Source organism: Crocodylus siamensis, chromosome 6 (genome assembly GCF_052110815.1).
Source record: "Crocodylus siamensis isolate JL-2025a chromosome 6, ASM5211081v1, whole genome shotgun sequence".
Classification (NCBI taxonomy): domain Eukaryota; kingdom Metazoa; phylum Chordata; order Crocodylia; family Crocodylidae; genus Crocodylus; species Crocodylus siamensis.
Genome location: NC_143400.1, coordinates 77,216,600 through 77,239,525, shown reverse-complemented (window position 1 = coordinate 77,239,525; position 22,926 = coordinate 77,216,600). Strand labels below are relative to the sequence as shown.

Genomic DNA, 22,926 nt, shown 5'->3' with positions numbered 1-22,926 from the left:
AAATGAACTAAGTGTGCCTGCTATTTCATTTTGGAATGCTGTGTACTCAGCATGTGTTTCTATTAGCTCCTAATTAAAGCTGGTTAAATTGTAATTCAGAGTCCTGGCAGAAGCAGTTATGCAAACCTTCTTCTGCTGGTAGATATATTTCACTTCTGTAGAGGAGAACAGTTTTTCTGCCATCACTCAACTGCCTTGCTGGACTTCCTGAATTAGCCGACCTGGTTGCTAAATAAGCCCACCATCTGCAGCTTAGGTGGTATGCTTACAGATGTTAAAAAAACAAAACAAAACAAACCAAACCAAAAAACAACAACCCCTAACACACTTTACCAGAAGCAGCAGCATGTTAGTTCAGTTAGGCTCAGTAGTGTCTGTATAGATCAGGTGCTTCAGTGGGGCTTCTTGGTGCTTTTATTTAAAGGCAATTCAATCAGCTATAAGATAAAAGTGCCAAAAAGCCCCATTAAAGCACCTGATATATGCAGAGGTTGGGAGAGCTGGGTCCAACCAACATGGTACCTCTTCTGGACATGCACTGGGCTCAGCACGGGAGTATACCGAGTTTAAAGTGCCGTTTCTGTTTTGTTTTTCACGTCTGTAAGCAGCTATTTTGAGTAGCTGAATTTCAGAAGATGCCACAGTACTAACCAGTTTGTCCTTTTTTATGCAATTTCTCTATAATTAGGGTTTCTGATTAAATGTAGGGCCAGGTCTTATTCCACCTATTGGACATAAGTATAGTCCTATTTCACTCTACTCAGATCACTGAAAACTTAACATGCATACTTTATAACATACCCTGAAGACACACTCTTATGACCTTAAGACTAAGTCACAAAAAGAAATGGCAGGGAAGGGAGGATTATTTCCCATGTTTTAACAGCTTTTCAGATCTAAGCTCAATAGAATTGCACTTAAGTGCCAGGTAAGTAAATAGGACGTGGTGCATAGTAATTTGGAACCTGTGTGCTTATAACCAGTAGAGAATGACTAAATTATTTCTCAAGTACAGCTGAAGGGAAGGAGAGTTGGAAAGAACAGATGTAACCTGATATGCTTTGCAACTAAAAAATGCATCACCAGTGACAATAAGTATTTCTTTAAGCACTTATTTCTTATGTTCTCAGTTAAACAAAACAAGATGCTTATTTATATGGGTGGAGGGCAGTAATGCAGTTGCATCCCTCTGAATCTTGCTCTACCCAGACTTTAAAACCAACTGCCATGGAGGGATGGCAGCATTTCTGTTCGGGCAGTGCTGAGAGAGTCAATTAACTTCATGGCTCATTATCATCTCCTTGATTCCTGCTAATCTGCTGTACTCTACAGGTGTTAACAACTTTTAGTGATCCTTTGATGTTCCACCATTCAAACTATCCTTTATTCTGCAGTTTTGCTATCTGTTAGCCCGTCCTGGTAATGTCTCCTTTATTCCACAGCCTTGCAAACTGTTTTCAGCTCTAGGTAAAAACTTTAACTCTGGTGTGGTAATATTAATTCAGTTGCAGAAAAGATCCCTTCTCAGTCTTCTCTTGTGGATGCTAAATAGATTCAGGCCCTTTAGTCTATCTTTGTAGGGCCTGGCCTGCTGCCCCCTGACCATGCGAGTGGCCGTCTGGACCCTCTCAAGATTAGCCACATCCCTCTTGAAGTGCGGCGCTCAGAACTGGACGCAGTACTCCAACTGTGGCCTGACCAGCGCCTCATAGAGGGGAAGGATCACCTCCCTGGACCTGCTTGTGATGCATCCGTAGATGCATGACAAGGTGCAGTTAGCCTTACTGACCACTTCCTCTCATTGGCAGCTCATGTTCATCCTGGAGTCAACAGTGGCTGATCCCTTTCAGCCACTGTGTTGTTGAGAAGGGTGTTCCCTAGCCTATCAGTATATTGTAGGTTTCTTCTCCCTAGATGCAGCACCTTGCACTTGTCTGTGTTGAATTCCATCCAATTCTCATCTCCCCACATCTGTAACCTGTCTAGTTCTAGTTGGATTCTGTCCCTCCCCTCCAGTGTGCCCACTTCTCCCCACATCTTTGTGTCATCAGCAAATTTGGACAGCGTGCTTTCCACACCCACCTCCAAGTCATTGATAAAGATGTTGAATAGCACAGGACCGAGCCCTGGGGAACTCCACTGCCCACATCCCTCCAGGTCGAAAACAAACCGTCCACCACCACTCTCTGGGTGTGACCATCAAACCAATTTGCCACCCGACTGTGTTGTGGTTTTTTAACTTTATATATAATCTAGAAAATTTGTTCACATTCCAACAGTTAAATCTGGTTTTGCTTTATTCTTAAACTGAATAATATAGTGCTAGTCCCCTAGCATATTAGTAAAGTTTCTAGCTTCTCTTTAACTGGAGAAAAATGTGTGTTGTGTTATATGTTATCATCAGGGATCCTGGTTTTCTGTGATTAAAAATTGTAAATTCTCCGATTAAAAATAGCAGATTCTCTGATTAAAACCCCAAAATCCATGATAAAAATTAAAGGCCCTCCCACAGCCCTCCCAGCACTGCTGGCACCCTGCACTTCTCCCCACAGCCTCAACAGTCCTGGTACCCTTCACAACAGCCTCCCAGACCCACAGAGACAGACAGGAAGGCACAGATATGCACACACCCCAGCAGGTAAATGTGTATGGGGGGAATGGACAGGGCAGGGTGGGAGAAAGGGAAGGTGCCGGGCGGGGAGTAGATCAAGAAGTAGGGGAGCATGCCCCTGTGCCTACTCCCTGGAGCAGGGCCAGGGGGTGAGGCCAGAGGTGCCCTTCTGCAGGGGGCTTTGCAGGCAAGGGATGTGGGGTGCGCATGTCACCCAGGTGGTTGCCCAGGGGAGGGGGAGGCTCGCATGTGCCTAGCTGCACAGCTCTGTGGCTGGCTCTGCAGCGGTGGCAAGGGATGATGGCTGGGGGGGCCAGGGGAACCCATATGCGGCAGCCACTGCTGCTTGCCTGTGGGGCTGTGCCAGCGAAGATGGACACTACATACAAAACCTTCCCACGCCACCGCAGAGCCATGCCTGGAGCTGTGCAGCTGACCGCAGGGCGACAGCAGCAGCGTGGTGGCGGGCAGGCAGCCGTCCCCACCACCATCTTGTGCCGTGCTGCTGGTGCCCCATACTCCCCCTCCCCCCCCCCCCCAGCCTCAACAGCCCTCCTGATGCCCCTAACAACAGTTCCTCAGACCTACAAATACAGACACGCAGGCACAGACATGCAAACACAGAGGTACACACAGACACTGACACCCACCCAAGCAAGTAAGTGTGCTTGGGGGGAAGGGGTGGGGCAGGGTGGGAAAAAGGGAAGGTGCTGTGGGGGTAGATTGAGAAGTGGGGGAGTGTGCCCCTGTGCCCACTCCCAGGAGCAGGGCCAGGGGGTGAGGACAGGGGTGCCACTCTGCAGGCAGCACACACTCCGGACAACCTGACAGGAGGTTCGCATGCAGAGGCTGCCACTGCAACTCTGCCACTTCACCCTGCACCACCATCCCACAGCCACCCACATGGCTTTGTGGGCAAGTGGCACAGGGCATGGCAGTGGCAGTGCAGTAGCAACCACCATGTGTGGGCCACATATGTGCCACCCAACTGCGGGGTGGAAAGCGGGGCTTGTATGCAGCAGCCACCACCGCTGCTGCTTACCTGTGGAGCCATGCCAGCGGTGACAGCTGCTGCGTACAAAACCTCCCTGCGCTGCTGCTGCCGCCGTGGAGCCATGCCCGGAGCTGTGCAGCCAGCTCTGTGGCAGTGTGGTGGCAGCCGTGGCCACTGTGCAGCATGGGTTGGTGGTGGGATGGCTGCATGCTGCCTGTCTGCTACCACACTGCCGCTGCCACCCTGCAGCCAGCTGCACAACTCCGGGCATGGCTCTGCAGCAGCGCGGAGAGGTTTTGTATGCAGCGGCAGTCTCTGCTGGCATAGCCCCACAGGTAAGTGGCAGCGGCTGCCACATGCGAGTCCTCCCCACCCCCCCAGCCACTATCCGTCACCGCTGCTGCAGAGCCAGCCACAGAGCTGTTGCAGCTGGCCGCATGCGAACCTCCCTCTCCCTCTTCCATGGCAGTCGGCCAGGCGGCATGCGTGCCCCCACCTCATTTGCCCTCAAAGCCCCCTGCAGAGTGGCACCCCTGCCCTCACCCCCCAACCCTGCACCTGGCTGCTGAGCCAGCTGGGACTGGCAGCACTCCCTGCTCCTCCAGCCCCCAGCCCTGCCCCACAGCCCCTAAGCCCCACTTACCTCTAGGATCCAGGGGCAAAAGACAAGTCTGAGCCTGAGCCCAGCCTTGACTGACTCAGAGGCTCAGTCCCCACCCTTCCCCCTCTCCCTTCCCCTCTGGGAATTAGGGGATAGGGCTGGGGATTTCCTGTCCTTTCTACAATCAGCTCTTTGCAAAAGTGGAGAATCTGTAGATTTCTCTGCCAGAAAGGGAAATCCATGTTTTCTCCAATAAAAACAGGGAATCTCTGGTTTTCTCCGTTTTTCTGTGGGAAACGGCAAACCTGGATCTCTGGTTATCATGTGCCACACCATCTGCACCCACCATCTGCACCCACCCATGCCTAAATAGGATTAGACCATCTAATGTCTTCCATTAATGGTAAATTCTTAATTAAATGGTCAATATGCTGAAATCAATTATTTTATATAAATTAGTAGAACATAAAAGGGTGAAATACTTCTCTTACGTGATCTTATCTGGTTGCCTGAGAGTGTGTAGTGGCAATAAACTTCCTTTTAGCCATTTAAAGCAGTGGTTCTAAACCTTGTTAAACTCAAGGCATCCCTTGGACTCAACCTACACTTCAGAAACTATCAGCTTTTAGCTTTCACTTGATTTTTGACTGTGTAAAAATAATAAAGCAGTTCTTTTATGAAGACCTTGGAGAAACTGTAACAGATCAGAATGCTTCTGACACTCATAGATTCATAGATGCTAGGGTCGCAAGGGACCTCAACAGATCACGACCACAGCAGGAGTCCTGACTCTCAGATGAATTGGAGAAAGTAATTTTTAAAAAGCTAACCAGTTCTCCCCCCTTTCTGTTAGCATATTATATTTGCAAATAAGACAAATGTTCAGAGATGTAACAAGGCACCTGGGCTTCTGGGGCAGTGGGATGCATGGGGCAATAGTGCTTTCCATCTTCCTCTGTGCAGCTGGTGCAGCTGCAGCAGCAGCTTCTATTTTTCTTCCTTTCCTTCCCCTCCAAGTTGGCTATCCCAGTTGTCCCACCCCAGTTAACCTACTGAGCTTGTGAGACTTGGCAAACTTTATTCACAATAGAGAAATAATGCAAGGCCTAAGGAGGCAACATGAAGCTTTGTAGGAAATTAAACTACATTTTGTCTAGATAAGTAAAAATCAATACATTTGGGGAAAAAAGTTATCTGAAACAGATTTAATGGTAGGGAGATACTGGGAGAATCAATAAAGCCAACCCATTGCCACGTTAGATGTGATCTTAAATTGTGGTAAAGTGACAAAAGGGAGTGATATGGCTCAGGAAGGTACTGCGAGGCATCTTTACATGTGCTCTGGAGTGGTGGGGGCACTTTAATTAGAGCAGGTCTTGGGAGTCACTCTAATTAAAGCGCCTGCAATATCTTGTGTATTCAGTATCCTGCACTTTGAAATAGTATCAGGGACACTTTTAAAGCTTATTCAACGAGCTTTAGTTAAAGCATCCCTGCCACCGTTTTAAAGCATGGGGATGCTGATTCATGTGTTGCCAAGGTTGCTGGAGCATGCTAATTAGATTAATTGAGTCTGCTCTGATGGATTCTAATTAGAACACATCAGAGCAGGTGTCAGGAACATGTATAGGTATCCATTAATTCTCTGTCCTGAGTGCTTTTGAGAACAAAACTACAGTATTGTGTTAAATCCAGTTGAGTTCAGTATTAGAAAGATGTTGATTTAAAATGGAAGTCATGTGACAAAAAAATGGTTACTGGCCTGTAGAGAATAATTAAAAAGGAAAGTTATTCAGCTGATGAGTAAAGGGGATATTACAGTATTATACAAATATTCATGGTGTGTGAGCACCAAAGAGGAAGTGTAATTCTCCCCCTTCCCCCAATTTGGAATTGAGGGAGGTTGCGGTTCCAGCCTCCTATTAACCTCAAATAATTATTCTTATCCATAAGAGAGCATAAATAAGATCCCTGTAGCCTCTGCTTCTTATGTGACATTAAGGGTAATTACATGTTTCCCCAGCAGTGGGGACAAGCAGTGTTTTGCCTGTAATAGCAGCCTTGAAATTGACAGACCCTAGTCTGTTTCAGAGTTGCTAATAGCACAGAAGTGACAGCAATTGAGATGGGCTAAAAGAATTAACTGTACCCTGCATGTCTGATTAAAATGTTCTGATGGCCAGATGAGCATACCATGTTCAGTGTGGACTATATAATTCTTCTTATGTTTCTATGATATGAACATGTTAAGCACTGTATTTAAATAGTGTTTCTGTTTTAATTGTATAGTTTCAACAACTGTTAAAGCCATAATGCTACAGTAATGAGCACCATTTAAAACAGAAGAGCTAATGCTATAACTTTAACTTTGTTTAGGCAAGTTTCATTTGATTTCAAAAATGGGAAGAGTGGAAAAAAGCATAGAGGCTCATTGTGGAGCTGTACTTGCAGGAAGATGGAATTATGAAGGAACAGCATTAGTTACAGGTAAGAGTTTGTCTTAAAAGTGTCCTGCATGGCTCCCCCCCCCCACAAAAGGGGGGTAATAAAAAGCTCTTTCAAAAGAAAGCATGCTTTCTAGATGAGGTTGACGTTGTTAGTAGCTTGAAACTAAGGAAAAGTACAACATTTATGCAAAAGATTTTTAAACTATAAAAGTTATAAAATGTAAAGGTACCTTCTACTGAATGATAGAATTTGTGAGGAAAAAATATCATTAGGGTTTTCTTGACATTTATTTAGAAGCTGGGGGCATGCATTCCATAAGTTTTATGGCAGTTGTTACCAATTTGAATCATCATTGTTGGCAGTCCCTTGATACTAGGATGAGTGTCTTCCAGTAGATAGGGAAGTCATTGGTGAGTCCAGAGGTGAATGAAGTGGCCAATCCAAGATTTGCACATTCAACTTCAGATATGGCATACAGTTCCAGAAGGAAGGGGTGGATCCCGGTTATGTCAGGTCACAGCTCTTTCCCTTTGTTCTCTTGCTTATTTGCCTCCATTTGCTCAAAATGGTCTCTGCTTTGCCATGCTTCATTACACTGCTGCGGACAATTCAGTGCTTTAGCCTCTCAGTTATTGATGTTAATATTGTGTGTCTTCAGATTGGCCTTTGAGTGTCATTGAATGTCTTCTTTTGCCCACCTCTAAAATGGTGACCAGTGGCAAGCTAATAGTATAGGATGGAGTGGACAGTTATTTCGGGCGGAGGGCCACTTACAAAGATTTGGCAAGCTGTCAAGGACTGCATGGGTAGTCCTGCCCCTTTGCAGGTGCCCTGCCGCCTTGTTGCCATCTTGGGACCGGGAGTCCCGCCCCATAACTCCCAACCTTTGCCACCAGAAGTCCTTCCCCTTGACTCCGGAAGTACTCCTTTCAGCAACAGGTTTTACCATCTCAGAAAAATACCAAATTATATTCTAAAAATCAAACATCTGCAACATTCATTAATTCATGCATTGATGGTGGAGCTGTCTTTTAAGCATGTCATCACATCCTTGAACCGCAGAGTGATGGCTTCTTGTGTGCTTGGCCCATAGGTAGCTTTGGGTGAGCTGAAGAAATTTATGCATGTCTTGGCTGTTAGTAAACTTTCAGATCTCTTCTGCTTTATCCTCCCATCACTTGTTCTTTCACTCTCAGATTTTCTTCTGGGCCTTAGCTTTAAGACTGCAATAAGGAACTTGCTTCTGTTTGGACTTGATGTCATTTTTATCAAGCTTTGAAGAGTCTCCTTTTTCTCTCAGTGAGGGCTTGAATTCCCTTATTCTCATCAAGCCAGTCCTGATGTTCTTTGTGGAGAAGCCTGGATATTCTTTGCGTACCTCATGCATGCCTTTCTTGATGCTCTCATAGTAATTAGTGGTGTTAGGATCACTAGGAAGGTCAGAGCATTTCTCACTAGGGCACTGCTAGAGTTGATTGCTTTTAGCAAGGTCTTTCAAGAACTCACTATTGAGCCTCTTCCACGTTTGCTGCTTTTGTCTGTGTCATTTTGGGATGATAGGAATAGACATGATGGAACATATGAAACGATACAATCATAGAATCAGTGCCCAGAAGGGACCTGGAAGATGATCAAGTTCGGTCCCCCGCCATAGGCAGGAGGTTGAGTTCAAACTAGCTCAACAAGGTGCTTATCCAGCCTCCTCTTGAACATCTCCAAGGATGGCAACCATGCCACCTCTGCTGGGGGTGTGTTCCAAGTTCTAGTTACCCTTACAGAGAAGAAGTTCTTCCTTATGTCCAGTCTAAATCTTCCCTTTGTTAGGTCATGGCCATTTTCCTTGTCCTCCCTAGGGACACCTTCCTGAAGAGTTGCTCCCCCAGATCTTGGTGCTCCCTTGCTAGCAAATCACCTCTGAGCCTTCACTTACTCAGACTGAACAAGCGTAGTCCCCAGAGTCTCACCTCATAGGGCCTATCTTCCAGGCCCCTGCTCATGCAGATGGCCCTTGTCTGCACCCTCTCGAGCTTATCCACATCCTTTTTGAAGTACAGTGCCCAAAACTGGGCACAGTACTCCAGCTGCAGCCTCACCAACGCTGAGTAGAGAGGGAGAAACACCTCTCTGGATCTGTTGGCAACATATCAGCTGATGTACCCCAGAGTTCTATTCGCCCTGCTAGTGACTTCATCGTATTGTTGGCTCATATTCATCTTCTGGTTGATTGTGACCCCCAGGTCCCATTCAGATGCTGTACCAGCCAGTGGGCTACTACCTATCCTATAGTTATGGTGAAGGTTCTTTCTACCCAGATGAAGGACCTGGCACCTTTTCATCTGGGTAGGAACAACGTTCACCATAACTATAGGGTAGGCAATAACTCACTGGCTGGCATAGCATCTGTCCAGCAGTTGATATGTCCAGCAGTTGATATGCTGGTCATAGCTTTGGTGATATGGAAGTCCTGATGGTCCTGGGTGAGCACTATAACGTCAATCCATTGCCAGTGTTTGGAGTGGGTGTGTATCAGTGATGTCTTCCATTTGTTAGGTTGGCAAAATAAGGAGTTTGTGATAATGAGATCACATTCTGAACATTTGCTCAGGAGAACAATTCCATTTGAATTGACTTTCCCCACCTCTTCCTTCCCAAGTGTTTTTTTTCCAAAGCTCAGAGTCCCTGCCCACTCTAGCATCAGAATTACTGTGAAGAATTATCTTGTTTGGGGAAAGATGACAGGACTTAAGTGAGTTTAAATTAGAAGGGTCATGGCATATGTACTGATGGCTGTTATCTCTTAGTCAGTTGAACGTAAAGGATCATGAGATGCTCATTGATGCCAACTGGATATTCTGGCATCTGAGTAACAATCTTGGTCTTGATAGCAAAACCAGTGCTTTAGATGTCTCTGTTTTTTGGGGGTTTTCCTTTCCAAAAACTGTATAATCACCACTCTGTTCTGTAGAGCTTCCGATCTCCTGTCCATTTTGTCCCACAAAGTACAGCAATGTCAATATCAAATAACGCAAATTCTCTGGCCAAAAAAACTGTCCTTTGCTCATCGATCGCTATTAGGGTTGTCCATCAGGGTGCAGGTATTTCAGGTTGCAAACTTTATTACTTGTTTTGAACCACAGATAGTGTGATCCCACTTAATGCAGACAGGCTATGTTTTGGAAACTTTTTCTGTCCCTCTCTGATACAGGGTGAGCAGAGTGGATCCTGCATAGGCCTTCTCAGTCATGCTTGCAGCTGCCAAATTATACACCAGTCTCAGTTCCAAGTACAAAATAATTATCATACAATCATTGCCTCTACATAGGTCCATGACTAAGGGCTTCTAGTAATCACTAGCGTTTGTCCCCATCACCATAGGACTTGGTATTGAAGGAAAATGACTGTCCATGTCTTTTTTTAACACGGGGAAGCCATTATGCATCAGCAACCACACAGTATTTCAAGGGAAGGAAACTTTAATTCAATCACAAAGAAAATCTAGACAACCAGAGATTTATATTCTGCATCCTTCATCTGCCTCTGCAGTCACTGTGAAGTATTCTTTATTCGTCCACCTGCTCTGTTGTTGACAACTTTTATTTTTATTTTTGCATTAGTGTTAGTCTGGAAATCTCATTCTCAACCTTGCCAGCATGGGTCACCCTACCAGGAATACAAAAATGCAGGCAGCATTGCTTTCAATGTCATTGGTAGCACCCAAGCCTCTCTACTACATCAAGATTGGTCCTTGGGCCCTGGGATGTATTGACAGGAATGTTGCATGCAAATCTTGGGAAGTGATTCTTTCACTCTGCTCGTTACTGATGATGTCTCACCTAGACTATCCACTTTTAGGTCCTGCACTTCAAGAAAAATGTGGACAAACTAAAAGGAGTCCAGTAGAGAACAGCAAAAATGCTTAGAGGTTTGGGAAATGTGGTTTTTCAGGCTGGAGAAGAGAGATTGGGAGGATGAATTTAATAACAGCCTTCAGAAGTTTATAAAGACGATATTTACCATCCCTTAAAAGACAATGGCTTCATTTATTCCTGGTTCCAAGATCATTTCTGATATTGTGGTTAATTAGAAGAAAAGACAATATCAACTAAAGATTACTCCAGCTATTCTGATTGGTCTTATGTCAATCGCATGATTTACACTTCAGCATTTCAAATTATAATCTTGTGCTCGCATATTATAATTTCTAAACTATAATAAAATTATGGCTTTTTGATGACCTACCATAAGAAGAGGGGAAGATGTTTAAAACTCCAAATTTAGAAGGACATTTCATGGTTAAGATAATCTTAACAGGCAATTATAGATGATGGCTAGGAAATGGTATTCAGAGGTTTGCTTTTGGGAATTGTCTTATAGGTAATATATATATATATATATATGTATTAGAACAATAGGCCAGGGCAGCAGCAAGGTTTAATTGATTTCTAAAGGCCTGGTCACATAGTCCTCACAGCCTTTAAGGCAGACAGGGTGTCTAACACAAGAAGGCCAATGGATCTACACATAACCTGGGAAGTTGTGGGCATATGCCACACTGTTCCATAACATGAGATAAGGTGGTACCAGCTCGCAGGGCCCAAGAGTGGGGGGTCTGAGAGTTCTAGTTTTGGGGGAGCAGACCAAATTAGGAAAAGACCCAGAAAGCCCGAATTAAAATGTGCCCATGGGATGGGTTTGTGAAACAAAGGAATATGCTGACAGGATAGAACGTGGGCAGTATGATGACCACAGAAAGACTAACCAGTAATGCCCACAGGTGAAGAGTCATAAGGAAAGTAAAAGAACACAAAAGCAGAGACTTCATAGCAACAAAGGGGTCCCCCATCCCTGAAAAGGCTTCCCTGACAAAGCGTCCCTGAGAGGGGTCCCCAAGGCCACATGGTCACAGAGGGGTCCCTTAGAGGGGAACCTGGGGCACCATGGACAGAGGGCATACCAGCACCCTGTCTCATCCACCCCACTAGGGGTGATGGTCCTCGACCTCTGTCTTCCAGGCTGCTGACATCTGACATTCAAGAGAGAACCTCACATCCTGGCCGGTTGTATCTTGACTCTGATGCCAGCCCTAGGATTGGTAGCTATAGAATTGCTTGTATTTTTCTTTTCTGTTATCACGGTATCAATAAATATACCTATTATGAAATGGAAAGGTCGTGGTCAATCTGAGGGTTTTGGATCCCCCCAGAACAAGGCATCTGGGTCATAGATCCAGTGCCAGCAATTGACTGCACTGGGACCAGGGACTCTGACTCTGACACAGGGACCGGGACCAGGACCAGGTCCAGTGCCAGCATTTGGTGCCTGGAACCCTGGAACTGGAACTTGAGGGCAATAACCTGACTGATCAGGGAATTTGTTGATACAGAGTGACCTTTTCTAGGGGTGTTAGCTAGGACTTGTAGTAAGGTAAAGCTGTATGGTAGTTTTAACTAGGGTTGTAAGGTAAGTAATCATGTTTGTGTTGAAGTTTTGTGCCTGAGTTTGGTTTTGTTGTATTGCTGGCCTATTGCTGGCTTGATAGGAAGTTAGGAGAGAGCAGAGAAAAGTGATCTCTCTGCCAGAGAACTGCGTGAATGAACAGGGAAAACGTCCTTGGGAGCAGTTACAGTCCTCTGTGAGTGGTTACAGGAGAGTGTTGTTTTGCAGAAATTGTTTATGCATACATTGGTTTGTTGTGTGACTTGCAATTAGTTGCAGAGGATTTGTGCATTGGTATTAAATTCTCCCTCCAGGAATAGTGTGGAGATCCTAGGTGGGAAAGTGTTAACAATTGTTAGAAGACAGCTGGATCATTCATCAGAAGCCGTCTTCCTCTTAGCTTATGGCATGGCTTCCTGATGAATATCAAAAGCAAAGAGATCATGTTCTTTACACATCTGAAGAACATTTTGATAAATAGGACAGATTCCACTAGATAAATTTCTACCCCTAAGTGGAAGAAAGGTACACTGTGATGTAAAAACAACAGTTACATAGAATTGACACACACAAAGCTATTACAGTAGGATGTGGATATTCACAGGGTTAGGGTTCCTTATCTTCCTGCAAAGATGAGGGTTTATGAAATACCTGGGGATATTCAGAGCCACAGCACATAGCTGAGTGGGAGTGCTGCAGTGCTTCAGCTATGTGCTGTGGCTTCTATTTCAAAGGGCACACTTTTTCCAATCAGCTGCACAAAAGTACTGATGATCAGAGAAGCGGTACCCTTTGAAGTAAAAGCCTCAGTAAACAGCTGAGTGGTGCAGCTTGATAATTGTATACAATTAAGCAGCCTGCTGTAAATTAAGAAGGTTTGGGGACTGTTAACCATTGTGAAACATCTAGAAACAAAACAATCTATTTTTTGCCGTTTTTTATGATATGTACTCCCTCATGAGAACTCTGTAGTTTTGAGAAATTATTTGTTAAAGTACATCTCACAACCACCCTTGCATATCACCCTCCTGTAGAAAACTATACACCTTTTTTCCCATCTTATGTCCAGACCACTGAGTGGCCTAATATAGGACCCTCAGCCCCAACACACACAAACATACCAAGGACCTTTATGTACAGTTGGAGCATTATTTGAAAACTTTAACGCGTGTATTCGTTTTTACATTTATTCCATGAGAATTCTAGTAGCAGGTGAACTGGAGGATGCAGGCATTCATGGGAGGGCATCCAAATAGAGCATCTCAGAGTTACTATCCCAGTTCCTAGCATCCAGTTGCTTTTAAAATAGAACAAATCACTGACTGCTATTTTTTGAGTATAATTCTAATTGGAGAGAGTTGAAGTTACACAATATGATGTTCACATGGTCTGAACTTTTTACTTTCAAAGGACTAAGACATAAACGTTTTCCTGAGACTGTTTCTTTTGTTTCCGAGAAGGATAACAGCTTAACCAGGTTCATTTCAAACATCATCAAAATGGGTTTCAGTGTTCATTAGATTTTTTTAATGTATTTATTTATCACAATAAAATGGTAGCTTAGACCCTCTGGATGATGTTGAAGCCTGTTTCACTAGGGCATAAGCAACCTCTTCTGCTTCCCTGTAAAGCCAAGCCATTGTAGATGTGCAGAAAAAGCTGTTTAATCAGTACTGTTCCTTGGTAGAAGCATCCAACATGGATGTTGCTTTTGACAGAGCAGTGTTTCCATTTATTTTTAAATGTATTCTGAACATCCTTATATCCAATCACTGCAAGCCATCAAGACTATAGGAGGAGGTTAGGTCATTCAATAATATACATATAAAAGCTCTAGAAGAAATAAAAGTTGTTCACCAGTAGAAAAAGTGGAGTTCTTTGAGATGTGTTTTCCACATACATATTTTATGATTAGGGCTCTGAGAAAATCACAGTTTTGCAGACTGCACAGATGCTGTGAAATTTGCCCGACACTTTTAAAGGTTGTGAGCATAGTCAGTGGAAGGTTGGGGCTAACGGGTCTTATCCCCCCTCCAGATGCGAGGCAGCACAGTGGGACGCAGGGCAGCCTGAGCTCAGGCTCCAGCCATCTGCACATAGATCCCAGCCCACAGTGGCAGCCCGCCTCCACCCTGCACACTGATCAGGGGGGCATGTGGCCCATTGACCTCTCCCAAGGTGCACACAGTGGTGGGAGCCCCCCGCACCCCTGGACAAGCTACCCAGGCTCTGAGCGTCCCACGATCCGCTCCAGGGCCCTGTTCACCTCAGTCCTTGCCCCTGCCTCTGCACTACTCTCTCCTTCACTGTGAGGGCCTTGATCTGCCCCCCTCACGCCCCTTACCTGATTTACCTGCTGTGGTGGGCAGTGCTTCACATGCTGTCTGGTTGCAGTCGTGGCTGCTTGCAGGCTCTGTGTCTGTTTGTGCATGCTTCTCCCTCTGCTCCCTAGCAGCCCAGCTGCAGCTGCCTGAAACCTGTGCCCAGGATGCCCTGCAGCCCACTGCGCTGCCCTGCCTTTGGGAGAGGAGGGCAGGGACTAAGCCCCATTAGCTCCAGCCTTCCAGCACCTATGGCAGTGTGCCTGCCTGCCACACGTGCATGGGTGAAGTATTGTTTTTCAGAAATATTTACAGAACATTTGGCCAAGGCATTTGCCAAGATCAGTAGTAGATCCATGAATAGTCCGTGCAAAATTATACTTTACCCACGCACGTGCCATGGATTTTCAACAAGAAATCCACAGTTTTCTCAGGGCCTTGTTTATGATCCAGCCTCCTTTTCTGCTACTCTGGAAACCTATTACCTATCTAGATTATTCATTGGTGAAGGAACAGAGTGGCAATTGAATTGGCACTGCCCTTTATATCTTCAGTGTTGGAGCAAAAGCATTGCAAGAGTAAATGAATGTTCCCAGTGAACACTTCTGGTCAAGAGACTCCTATCTTGAGTGCACAAAGTGTATGAGCATAAAAAGTTTCACATTTTGGAAAACTACAGTAGTGTCAGGTAATAGTAAATATTAGCTGGGACCGATGTTTTCCGTTTGCTGCAGAAAGATGCAGGCTTTCTCATTTGAAGGAGAAAATCAGAGGAAACTGCAGGTTTCCCCTTGCAGGCTGGCAGCCTTTCCAGCCTGCTAGGATGTGTGTGTGTAGGGGATGTGTGCTAGCTCTGGGGAAAGATGTCTGGGTGCTGGGGCTGCAACTGGGCAGGGGAGGTGGGGTGGAGGCACCTGCCCTTCTAGCAGGGTGAGAGGGCCCTTCAGGGGTGCCAGGGAGCTGCATGGTTAGGCAAGCAGCACTCGGGCTGGTGCCTGTGCTTGCAGGGATGCGGCGGCTGGGAGGTGCTGTCTGGGGTGGGGAATGTGGCCAAGACCACTTGGTGCAGCACAGGAGCTCCAGCCCAAGGTGGGGGGGTGCCACAGGCCTCCCCTCCTCCCTCCAGCTCATGCTGCAGCCAGACTTGCTTTGCTGCTGCCCGCATATCCTAAGGGATAGCCAGCACGGGTTTGTTGCAGGTAGGTCTTGTTTGACCAATCTCATTTCCTTCTATGACCAGGTGACCTATCACCTGGACGAGGGAGAAGAGATTGATGTCATATATCTTGACTTCAAAAAAGCTTTTGATCTGGTATCCCATGATCACCTCTTGGCCAAACTGGCCAGTTGTGGCCTTGGGTCCACCACGATCCGCTGGCTGGGAAATTGGCTCAGTGGTCGGACCCAGAGGGTTGTGATTGATGGCAGTCACTCATCGTGGTGCCCTGTGACCAGTGGGGTCCCTCAAGGCTCTGTCCTTGGACCCATACTGTTCAACATCTTCATTAACAATGTGGACATTGGAGTCAGGAGTGGACTGGCCAAGTTCGCCGATGACACCAAACTTTGGGGCAAAGCATCCACACCAGAAGATAGGCGGGTGATCCAGGCTGACCTGGACAAGCTCAGCAAATGGGCAGATGAGAACTTGATGGTGTTTAACACCGAAAAATGCAGGGTTCTCCACCTTGGGAGGAAAAACCTGCAGCATCCTTATAGGCTCGGCAGTGCTACGTTGGATAGCACTACAGAAGAAAGAGACTTGGGGGTCATCATTGACCACAAGATGAACGTGAGCCTGCAATGCGATGCTGCGGCTAGCAAAGCGACCAAAACACTGGCTTGCATCCATAGATGCTTCTCGAGCAAATCCCGGGACGTCATTCTCCCCTTGTACTCGGCCTTGGTGAGGCCGCAGCCGGAGTACTGCATCCAGTTTTGGGCTCCACAATTCAAAAAGGATGTGGAGAAGCTTGAGAGAGTCCAGAGGAGAGCCACGCGCATGATTAGAGGTCAGGAAAACAGATCTTACGATGATAGGCTGAGAGACATGGGACTCTTTAGCCTGGAAAAGCGTAGGCTCAGGGGTGATCTGATGGCCACCTATAAGTTTATCAGGGGTGACCACCAGGATCTGGGGGAACGTTTGTTCACCAGAGAGCCCCAAGGGATGACTAGATCGAATGGTCACAAACTCCTGCAAGACCGTTTCAGGCTGGACATAAGGAAGAATTTCTTTACTGTCCGAGCCCCCAAGGTCTGGAACAGTCTGCCATCGGAGGTGGTTCAAGCACCTACATTGAACACCTTCAAGAGTAAATTGGATGCTTATCTTGCTGGGATCCTATGACCCCAGCTGACTTCCTGCCCTTTGGGCAGGGGACTGGACTCAATGATCTCCGGAGGTCCCTTCCAGCCCTGATGTCTGTGAAATCTGTGAAATATGTCGGAGCCACTGCTGCTGCCATGCTTCAGCCTGGGTGGGATGCAGGCAGCTGACGGCCCCCTCCGGCAGGGCTGGGGGTGGGGGGGGAAGGGACCTGCAGGTCTGGAGTAAGGGGCACAGACACAGCTAGGAGGTCTGTGGTTTGGGAGGGAGGGAAATTGGGGGAGGGGCTGTGGGTGTAAAGTCCTTGACACCAGTAGAGCCAAGGGGCTGCAGCTTAGGAATGAGGGGCACCAACATGGCCTGGAGGGCAAGGGATTGTGGGTTGGGAGTGAGGGGCACTGATGGGGGCTGCAGTTTGGGAGTGAGGAGCACTGGGGAGGAGATAGGGCGTTGGGAGTAAGGGGCACCAGCGTAGCCTGGGGAGGCGGGGGACTGTGGGTTGGAAGTAAAGGACACTGGCAGGGTTGGAGGAGGCTGTGGCTTGGAAGTGAGGGGCAATGGTACGGGCAGGGCAAGAGCTATCAGGGTTACTCAGTGCCACAAAGCAGCAGCAGGAGGACAGCTGCAGTTGGACCCATGTCCTGGTGAGTGAAGGTGGCAGGAAGAGCTCTGATTTATCATGATTAAAAAAAAAAGATCAAATGCCAAAATATATTGGTATTCAGAATTGATTTTATTATAGTGATTGAAGCACTGGTAGGCTTCCAAATTAAAATTGTAAATCTATCAATAAACATTATGTTAAATTGATAACCATGTATGCTGGCATTTCATTTTAATTGTAGAAAAAGATGGAGTTTGAGTGGTTTAAATCAGAGAATTTAGGTGGGGGGGGTTTATCAGAGAATTTGCTATTTTTAAACAGGGAAAACTAGGATCCCTGTATATTAGTAAGTATTTTACTAAAGTTTAACTATGTTTCCATATAAAAACTATTTGAAATTGCTTAACTTAGGTATTGAAGTATTTCAGACGTTGGTCTTTGTTCAGATAGAATCTCTTATTTTAGACAGTTTGAACAAGTCCAATTTAGGTGTTGTATACAACGTTGCTTTTAAAAAAAAACTCTCCCTGACCCCCAGTCTACTCCCCAAAAACAAAAACCATTTTTTGCAAGAAAAAAGTTCTTGACACATCTAGTCTGCTATACATAGAAAAGTGACATTTGGCAGGTCAATAGCCTTTGGCACAGGGGAGAAGTAACTTTAGGTTTCTGTTGAATATTTTTCATTAATGAGACTTTGTGAATAACAGTATTCTATAAATCTTTAATGTAATGGCATGTTTAAAACAGGAAGGTAAGCTGCACTGCACATGCATGTATATGTGGAGCTTCAGTCTTTCTGCTTCAACATTTTTAGTAATGTGTAATTCAGCTCTGAACACCAAGCCTTCATTGTTGCCAAAATACATACCTTCCTACTTTATCATTAAATTTCACCTTAATTTCTACTTTTACCATTTAAATCTATCAGGTGGCAAGCATCTAGTTTTAATATCTAAGACCGTTTCCTGTTTTCTTTGAACCAACAGCTGACAGGCTTTGTGGATCAGGGGAAAGCAGTAGATGTGATGTACAGTAGACTTTAGCAAGGCTTTTGACACTGTCTGCCATGACAATAGCATTAACAAGCTAAAGAGATATAGGCTAGGCAAAAGTACTGTAAGATGGATATATAACTGGTTGGATCATTGTAGTCAACAAGTAGTCATCAATAGCACAGCGTTTAGTTGGGTGAAGTTATCAAGTGAGACTCGCAAAGTGTCTGTCATGGGTCCGGTATTTTTTCAGATCTTCTTTAATGATTTAGACGATAGCATCGAGTGCACATTTAGCAAATTTCTGATGACCCCAAGTAGGGACACTTTGGAGGATCCAGAATGAATAACTGGAGAAATGATCAGTAACAAATCAGATGAGATTCAACAGGGACAAGTGCAAAGTCCTGTACTTGGGGTGGAATAGCTGCATGCACAAGTACAGTGGGAAGTGAATGGCTAGGTCGGGGCAGGCATTTATTTTGGGTGGAGGGCTGCTTAATGAGTTTTGGTGAGCTATTGAGGGCTGCAGGGGTAGCCCCGCCCCATGACAGGTGCCCCACTCCTTGTTTGCCATCTTGGGACCAGAAGTCCAGCCCCCTGACCTTTGGCCCTGGAGATCCATCCCTTTGCCCCCAGGAAATATTCCTTTTGGGAGGGAAGGTTTGCCATCTTGGAACCAGAAAAAAAATCATATACTAAAAGTCAGATACCTATTATAACATATTTAAATTTTATTACAAAAAGTATTTTGTCATGATTTGTGTTTGTATAGTGTATATAGAAATGATTGCATAATAACTCAAAAATAAAGTCTTGCTTTTGTATATTGTGTGTTGGGTGTGGGCAGGTCTGCCAGCAGCTGGAGCAGTGGCAGCAGCCGCCCCACCTGGAAGCTGCATCTTGGCTGAGCCAGGCACTTTTGTCCACAAGGGTGGGTGTGAGGCATGTGGGGTGGGTGCCTGTGGGCTGCATGAAATTGCCTGGTGGGCCAGGTGTGGCCCATGGGCCATATTTTGCCCACCTCTAGGGTAAGCTGTAGTACTGCAGAGAAGAACCTGGCAGTATGAGCCAACAGTGTGCTCTCGTTGCAAGAAAAAGCCATCAGTGTACCCTGTGTTGTGTTAACAGTAATGTCACTCGCAAATCAGGAGAAGTGATTATTTTATTTAGTACTAAATGAGGCGTCACTGGAGTACCATGTCCAGTTTTGTGGCCCATACTTCAAGAGGGATATGGGCAGTTTGGAAGGAGTCTAGTACAGGGCAGCAAACATGATTTAGGGGCTTTGGAGGCAAGGAAAAGGAAAGACCGAGGGAGGATTTGATAACAGTCTTCAGATAACTTGAAGGAAGATCAGTTTTTCTCTGTGATTGTAGGGGAGAAGACTAGGAGCAATGGCTTTAAACTGCAGCAGAGGAAGTCTAGGCTGGGAATTAAAAGGAACTTTCTCATTGCAAAGGGTGGTCAAGCACTGGAACAGACTACCTAAAGAAACTAGAATCCATCCTTGGAAGTTTCAAGAGCAGGTTAGACACTTGGCTGGAATGGTTTAGACAGGGGTAATCCTGTTTTGACTAGGGGCCCGGACTAGATGACCTTGTGAGGTCCCTTCCAGCCCTAGTTTCCTGTGATTATGTGAACAATAGTTTGATGTTACCAGATGTGAATAGATCTCAGATTAATTGAAAGTTGTGGGTAATGAACTTTCTGTTTCTTGAAATAGCATCAGGCAAGAATACCATAAAGTGTGTGCATGTGGAGTGTGGAGGAATAGCTCTGATATTAGTAAAAGAAAAAGTTTAATTTTTTTTTTCTTGAGATGTATGTTTGCTTTATTGTAAAATGCTATGTAGCAAGATGGGAATGTCAAGGAACTCAGTGTTTTAAATAAAAATACTTTAAAGCTAACTAAGTTTTAAACTGCTATATATTTTAAATTTGTAATTTGCATGGTATGTTTTTGTTGTTTATAGTGGGTGAAGATGGACAAATAAAAATCTGGTCTAAAAGTGGAATGCTGAGATCCACATTAGTACAGCAAGGTAAGTTTAGTTTCAGTAAACAACACTCAAAACTTTTAAATTTGACCATATTTGTATGATACAAGTACTTTCCCCTAATTTGACAGTAATCGTTTGATTGAAGATATCACTTCCATTAAACTCAAAAGGAATTTTCTTGTTGATTCAGTGGGAGCTAGATCAAATTGTATTTTGTGAAAGGCAAGGCTTCTCTGAAAACCTCTTCACATGAAGACTTTTGGCTTCAGGTTGGCTACTGCTGACTGTAGGTTTGTATATGGAACCTTTTGCCAAATGTATCAGCTACAAAAGTTGTCAGTTGAAAATGTATCATTTCAGTGATTGAAGTTCATGCAGTTTATCTTCAAAAATTAGTCATTGTAAAAATAAAAGTGTTGTAATATTTTAAATATTAAATGACAGTATAGGTATCAGTAGAAGTATATACAGGTACTGTACCAGTTGAAAAGCAATCTAAAATTACAGTTTATAAAGGCCCCTTTTTATAATGGAATTATTTGCATCTAGTATCTTTTAGTTAAGTTGCCTCTTATTTGTGTGTCGTACATCTTAAAAAATGATGTTTTTTCTGCTCTTAATGCACAGTCTGCCCTGCTGTGGTCTAAAGCTCTATTACTTAGGGTACATGCAGAGGTTACACTCCTAGATGGACCTAACTAGGGTTAGGTCAATCTAAATCCTGTTATGTATAGACATTCATGAATGTTAGATTGGGAAAAAAATGGCCAGCCCAATCTTACCTAGTAAAGAGGTGAACTAAGTTTGACTGGGAACATATTAGCCCAATCTAACAAATGTATGCACATATTTGGAACACCGCCTTGGGGCTGGTCAAGCACAGCTGTTTGGCCTAGCCTCAGTGCTTCATTCTTGCTAAACCCCTTCCCCCGCACTCCAACCTTGACTGGGCTTATTTTAGGTGCCAGACTCCCCTGGATGGACAACAGTGCATCAGACTGACCACTCCCCTGATCCTCCCTCCTCCCACCCCCACACACCCCAACTTACTTAGATTGGGTTTCTGGTATGGCTCTTGGTACCAGCAATGTGTGCACAAGCTGGACCCAATCTACGACTGAATGGTTTAAAGTAAGCCATGGGATCATAGATCAGAAACCGTGAACGTGTGCATGTATCCTTAGCATTTAGCACCTTCCAAGCGATACTTCTTTTTAGTGTATAAACCTTTGTGCCAAAATATTGGCACCAAAACATAATTAAATTTGGTGTCACTTAAAATAGTTTACTAAAATTTTATATTCAGTACTCATATTTTTGTGTCTTTAAAAAAGAAAATAAAAATTGAAACAGTATTGTAAATGTGGGTTGAATTCAGAAAGTTAGGGTTCTAGTAATGTTATACATCCTTATAGTGCACAGCGACATGTTGGAAGGAAATGAATGGTATTAGCAGCCAAGTGGAAAAAAACAGACTTCATAGATCATTTGGCATTCTGGGGAGCAGGTTAACTCCAGTGGAAAATTCACTGTGGTATTTTAATCAAGCTTTCTCTTTAGTAAACCAAGTTATGCTTATTAGAAAGTCAAATAGGAGACAAAGAACGTCTATATGGTGCAAATATGATTTTTGCAGTTTAAGCTAAATAATTTATACCAGTTATATTGTAGTTTACAAGATAATGCTGCTGAAAATGCCTTAGAACTACAACATAAATCTTTTAACAAGATGATAAACAAAACCTTGTACTGTACCTACTTCCCTTTCTGGTGCTTTTGGTTTGATGTCTTTCATGAGCAGAACATTTACTTCTAAAAAGGTGTTTAGTACTTTGCTTTGATTGTATACTCATTCACAGATCTCAGAACTTTCCAGACAGAAGTGATTAAACTTTACAAAATCTTTATGAAGTAGTCAAGATTTGCCACACTTAACAGGGTCAGTGAAATGAGACATACAGAAGGAGAGATCGAGGCCCAATGAGATTATGCTGTGAGCCAGTTTTAGGTCTGAAAATAGAATTCAGAAGTTCTGACTACCAGCTTAGCTGTGCTAATCATTACAGTGTGTGACCAAATTGTGCACAGCTGACCTTAAGAAAAAAGATATCTTTTGGTTGAATACCATTTATCAAAACAGAACTGAATTATATAAGTAAGTTCAGCCCTCACATAAGTAGAGCAGCTCTTTAAATCTCTTATCAGTCTTTAAGGCCTCCTATACACATTACAGGTATTGGGCAATTAACTGGTTAATTGCATAATTACCTTGAGACCAGCTACACAGGCAAAGTAGCTATCACACAATAAAAAGCTTCAACCAGCTATAAAGTTAGACCTTGAAAATGTGTTGTAACTTTATAGGTGGTTGCTAGCAAGCTTTAATTTCTATGCATAGCAAGGTCTCCTTTGCAGCTATGAGCCAGTCAGCTGACAGGCCTCCCAGGATCCCAAACCCTGAGGATCATGGCTGCCGTGATTCTGCAAGGCTCAGGGTGGGTGTGAACTGAGTAACTCTGTGTCCAGGTTGCATGGGAGGCAGTGCCAGGAGCCAGAGCCATGTGAAGTTGTGGGGTCTCTAGGT

The 22,926-nt window shown here is 44.6% G+C and overlaps 1 protein-coding gene across 1 annotated transcript in view; it reads left to right on the top strand.

Annotated features, from left to right (window-relative positions):
* IFT80 (intraflagellar transport 80) overlaps positions 1–22,926 on the top strand; it is a 154,190-nt gene that overhangs the window by 33,314 nt on the left and 97,950 nt on the right. Inside the window, exons 5-6 of the mRNA XM_090050581.1 lie at positions 6,583–6,693; positions 20,316–20,384. Of these exons, the coding sequence (XP_089906707.1) occupies positions 6,583–6,693; positions 20,316–20,384 (180 nt within the window). The remainder of the gene's footprint in view (positions 1–6,582; positions 6,694–20,315; positions 20,385–22,926) is intronic.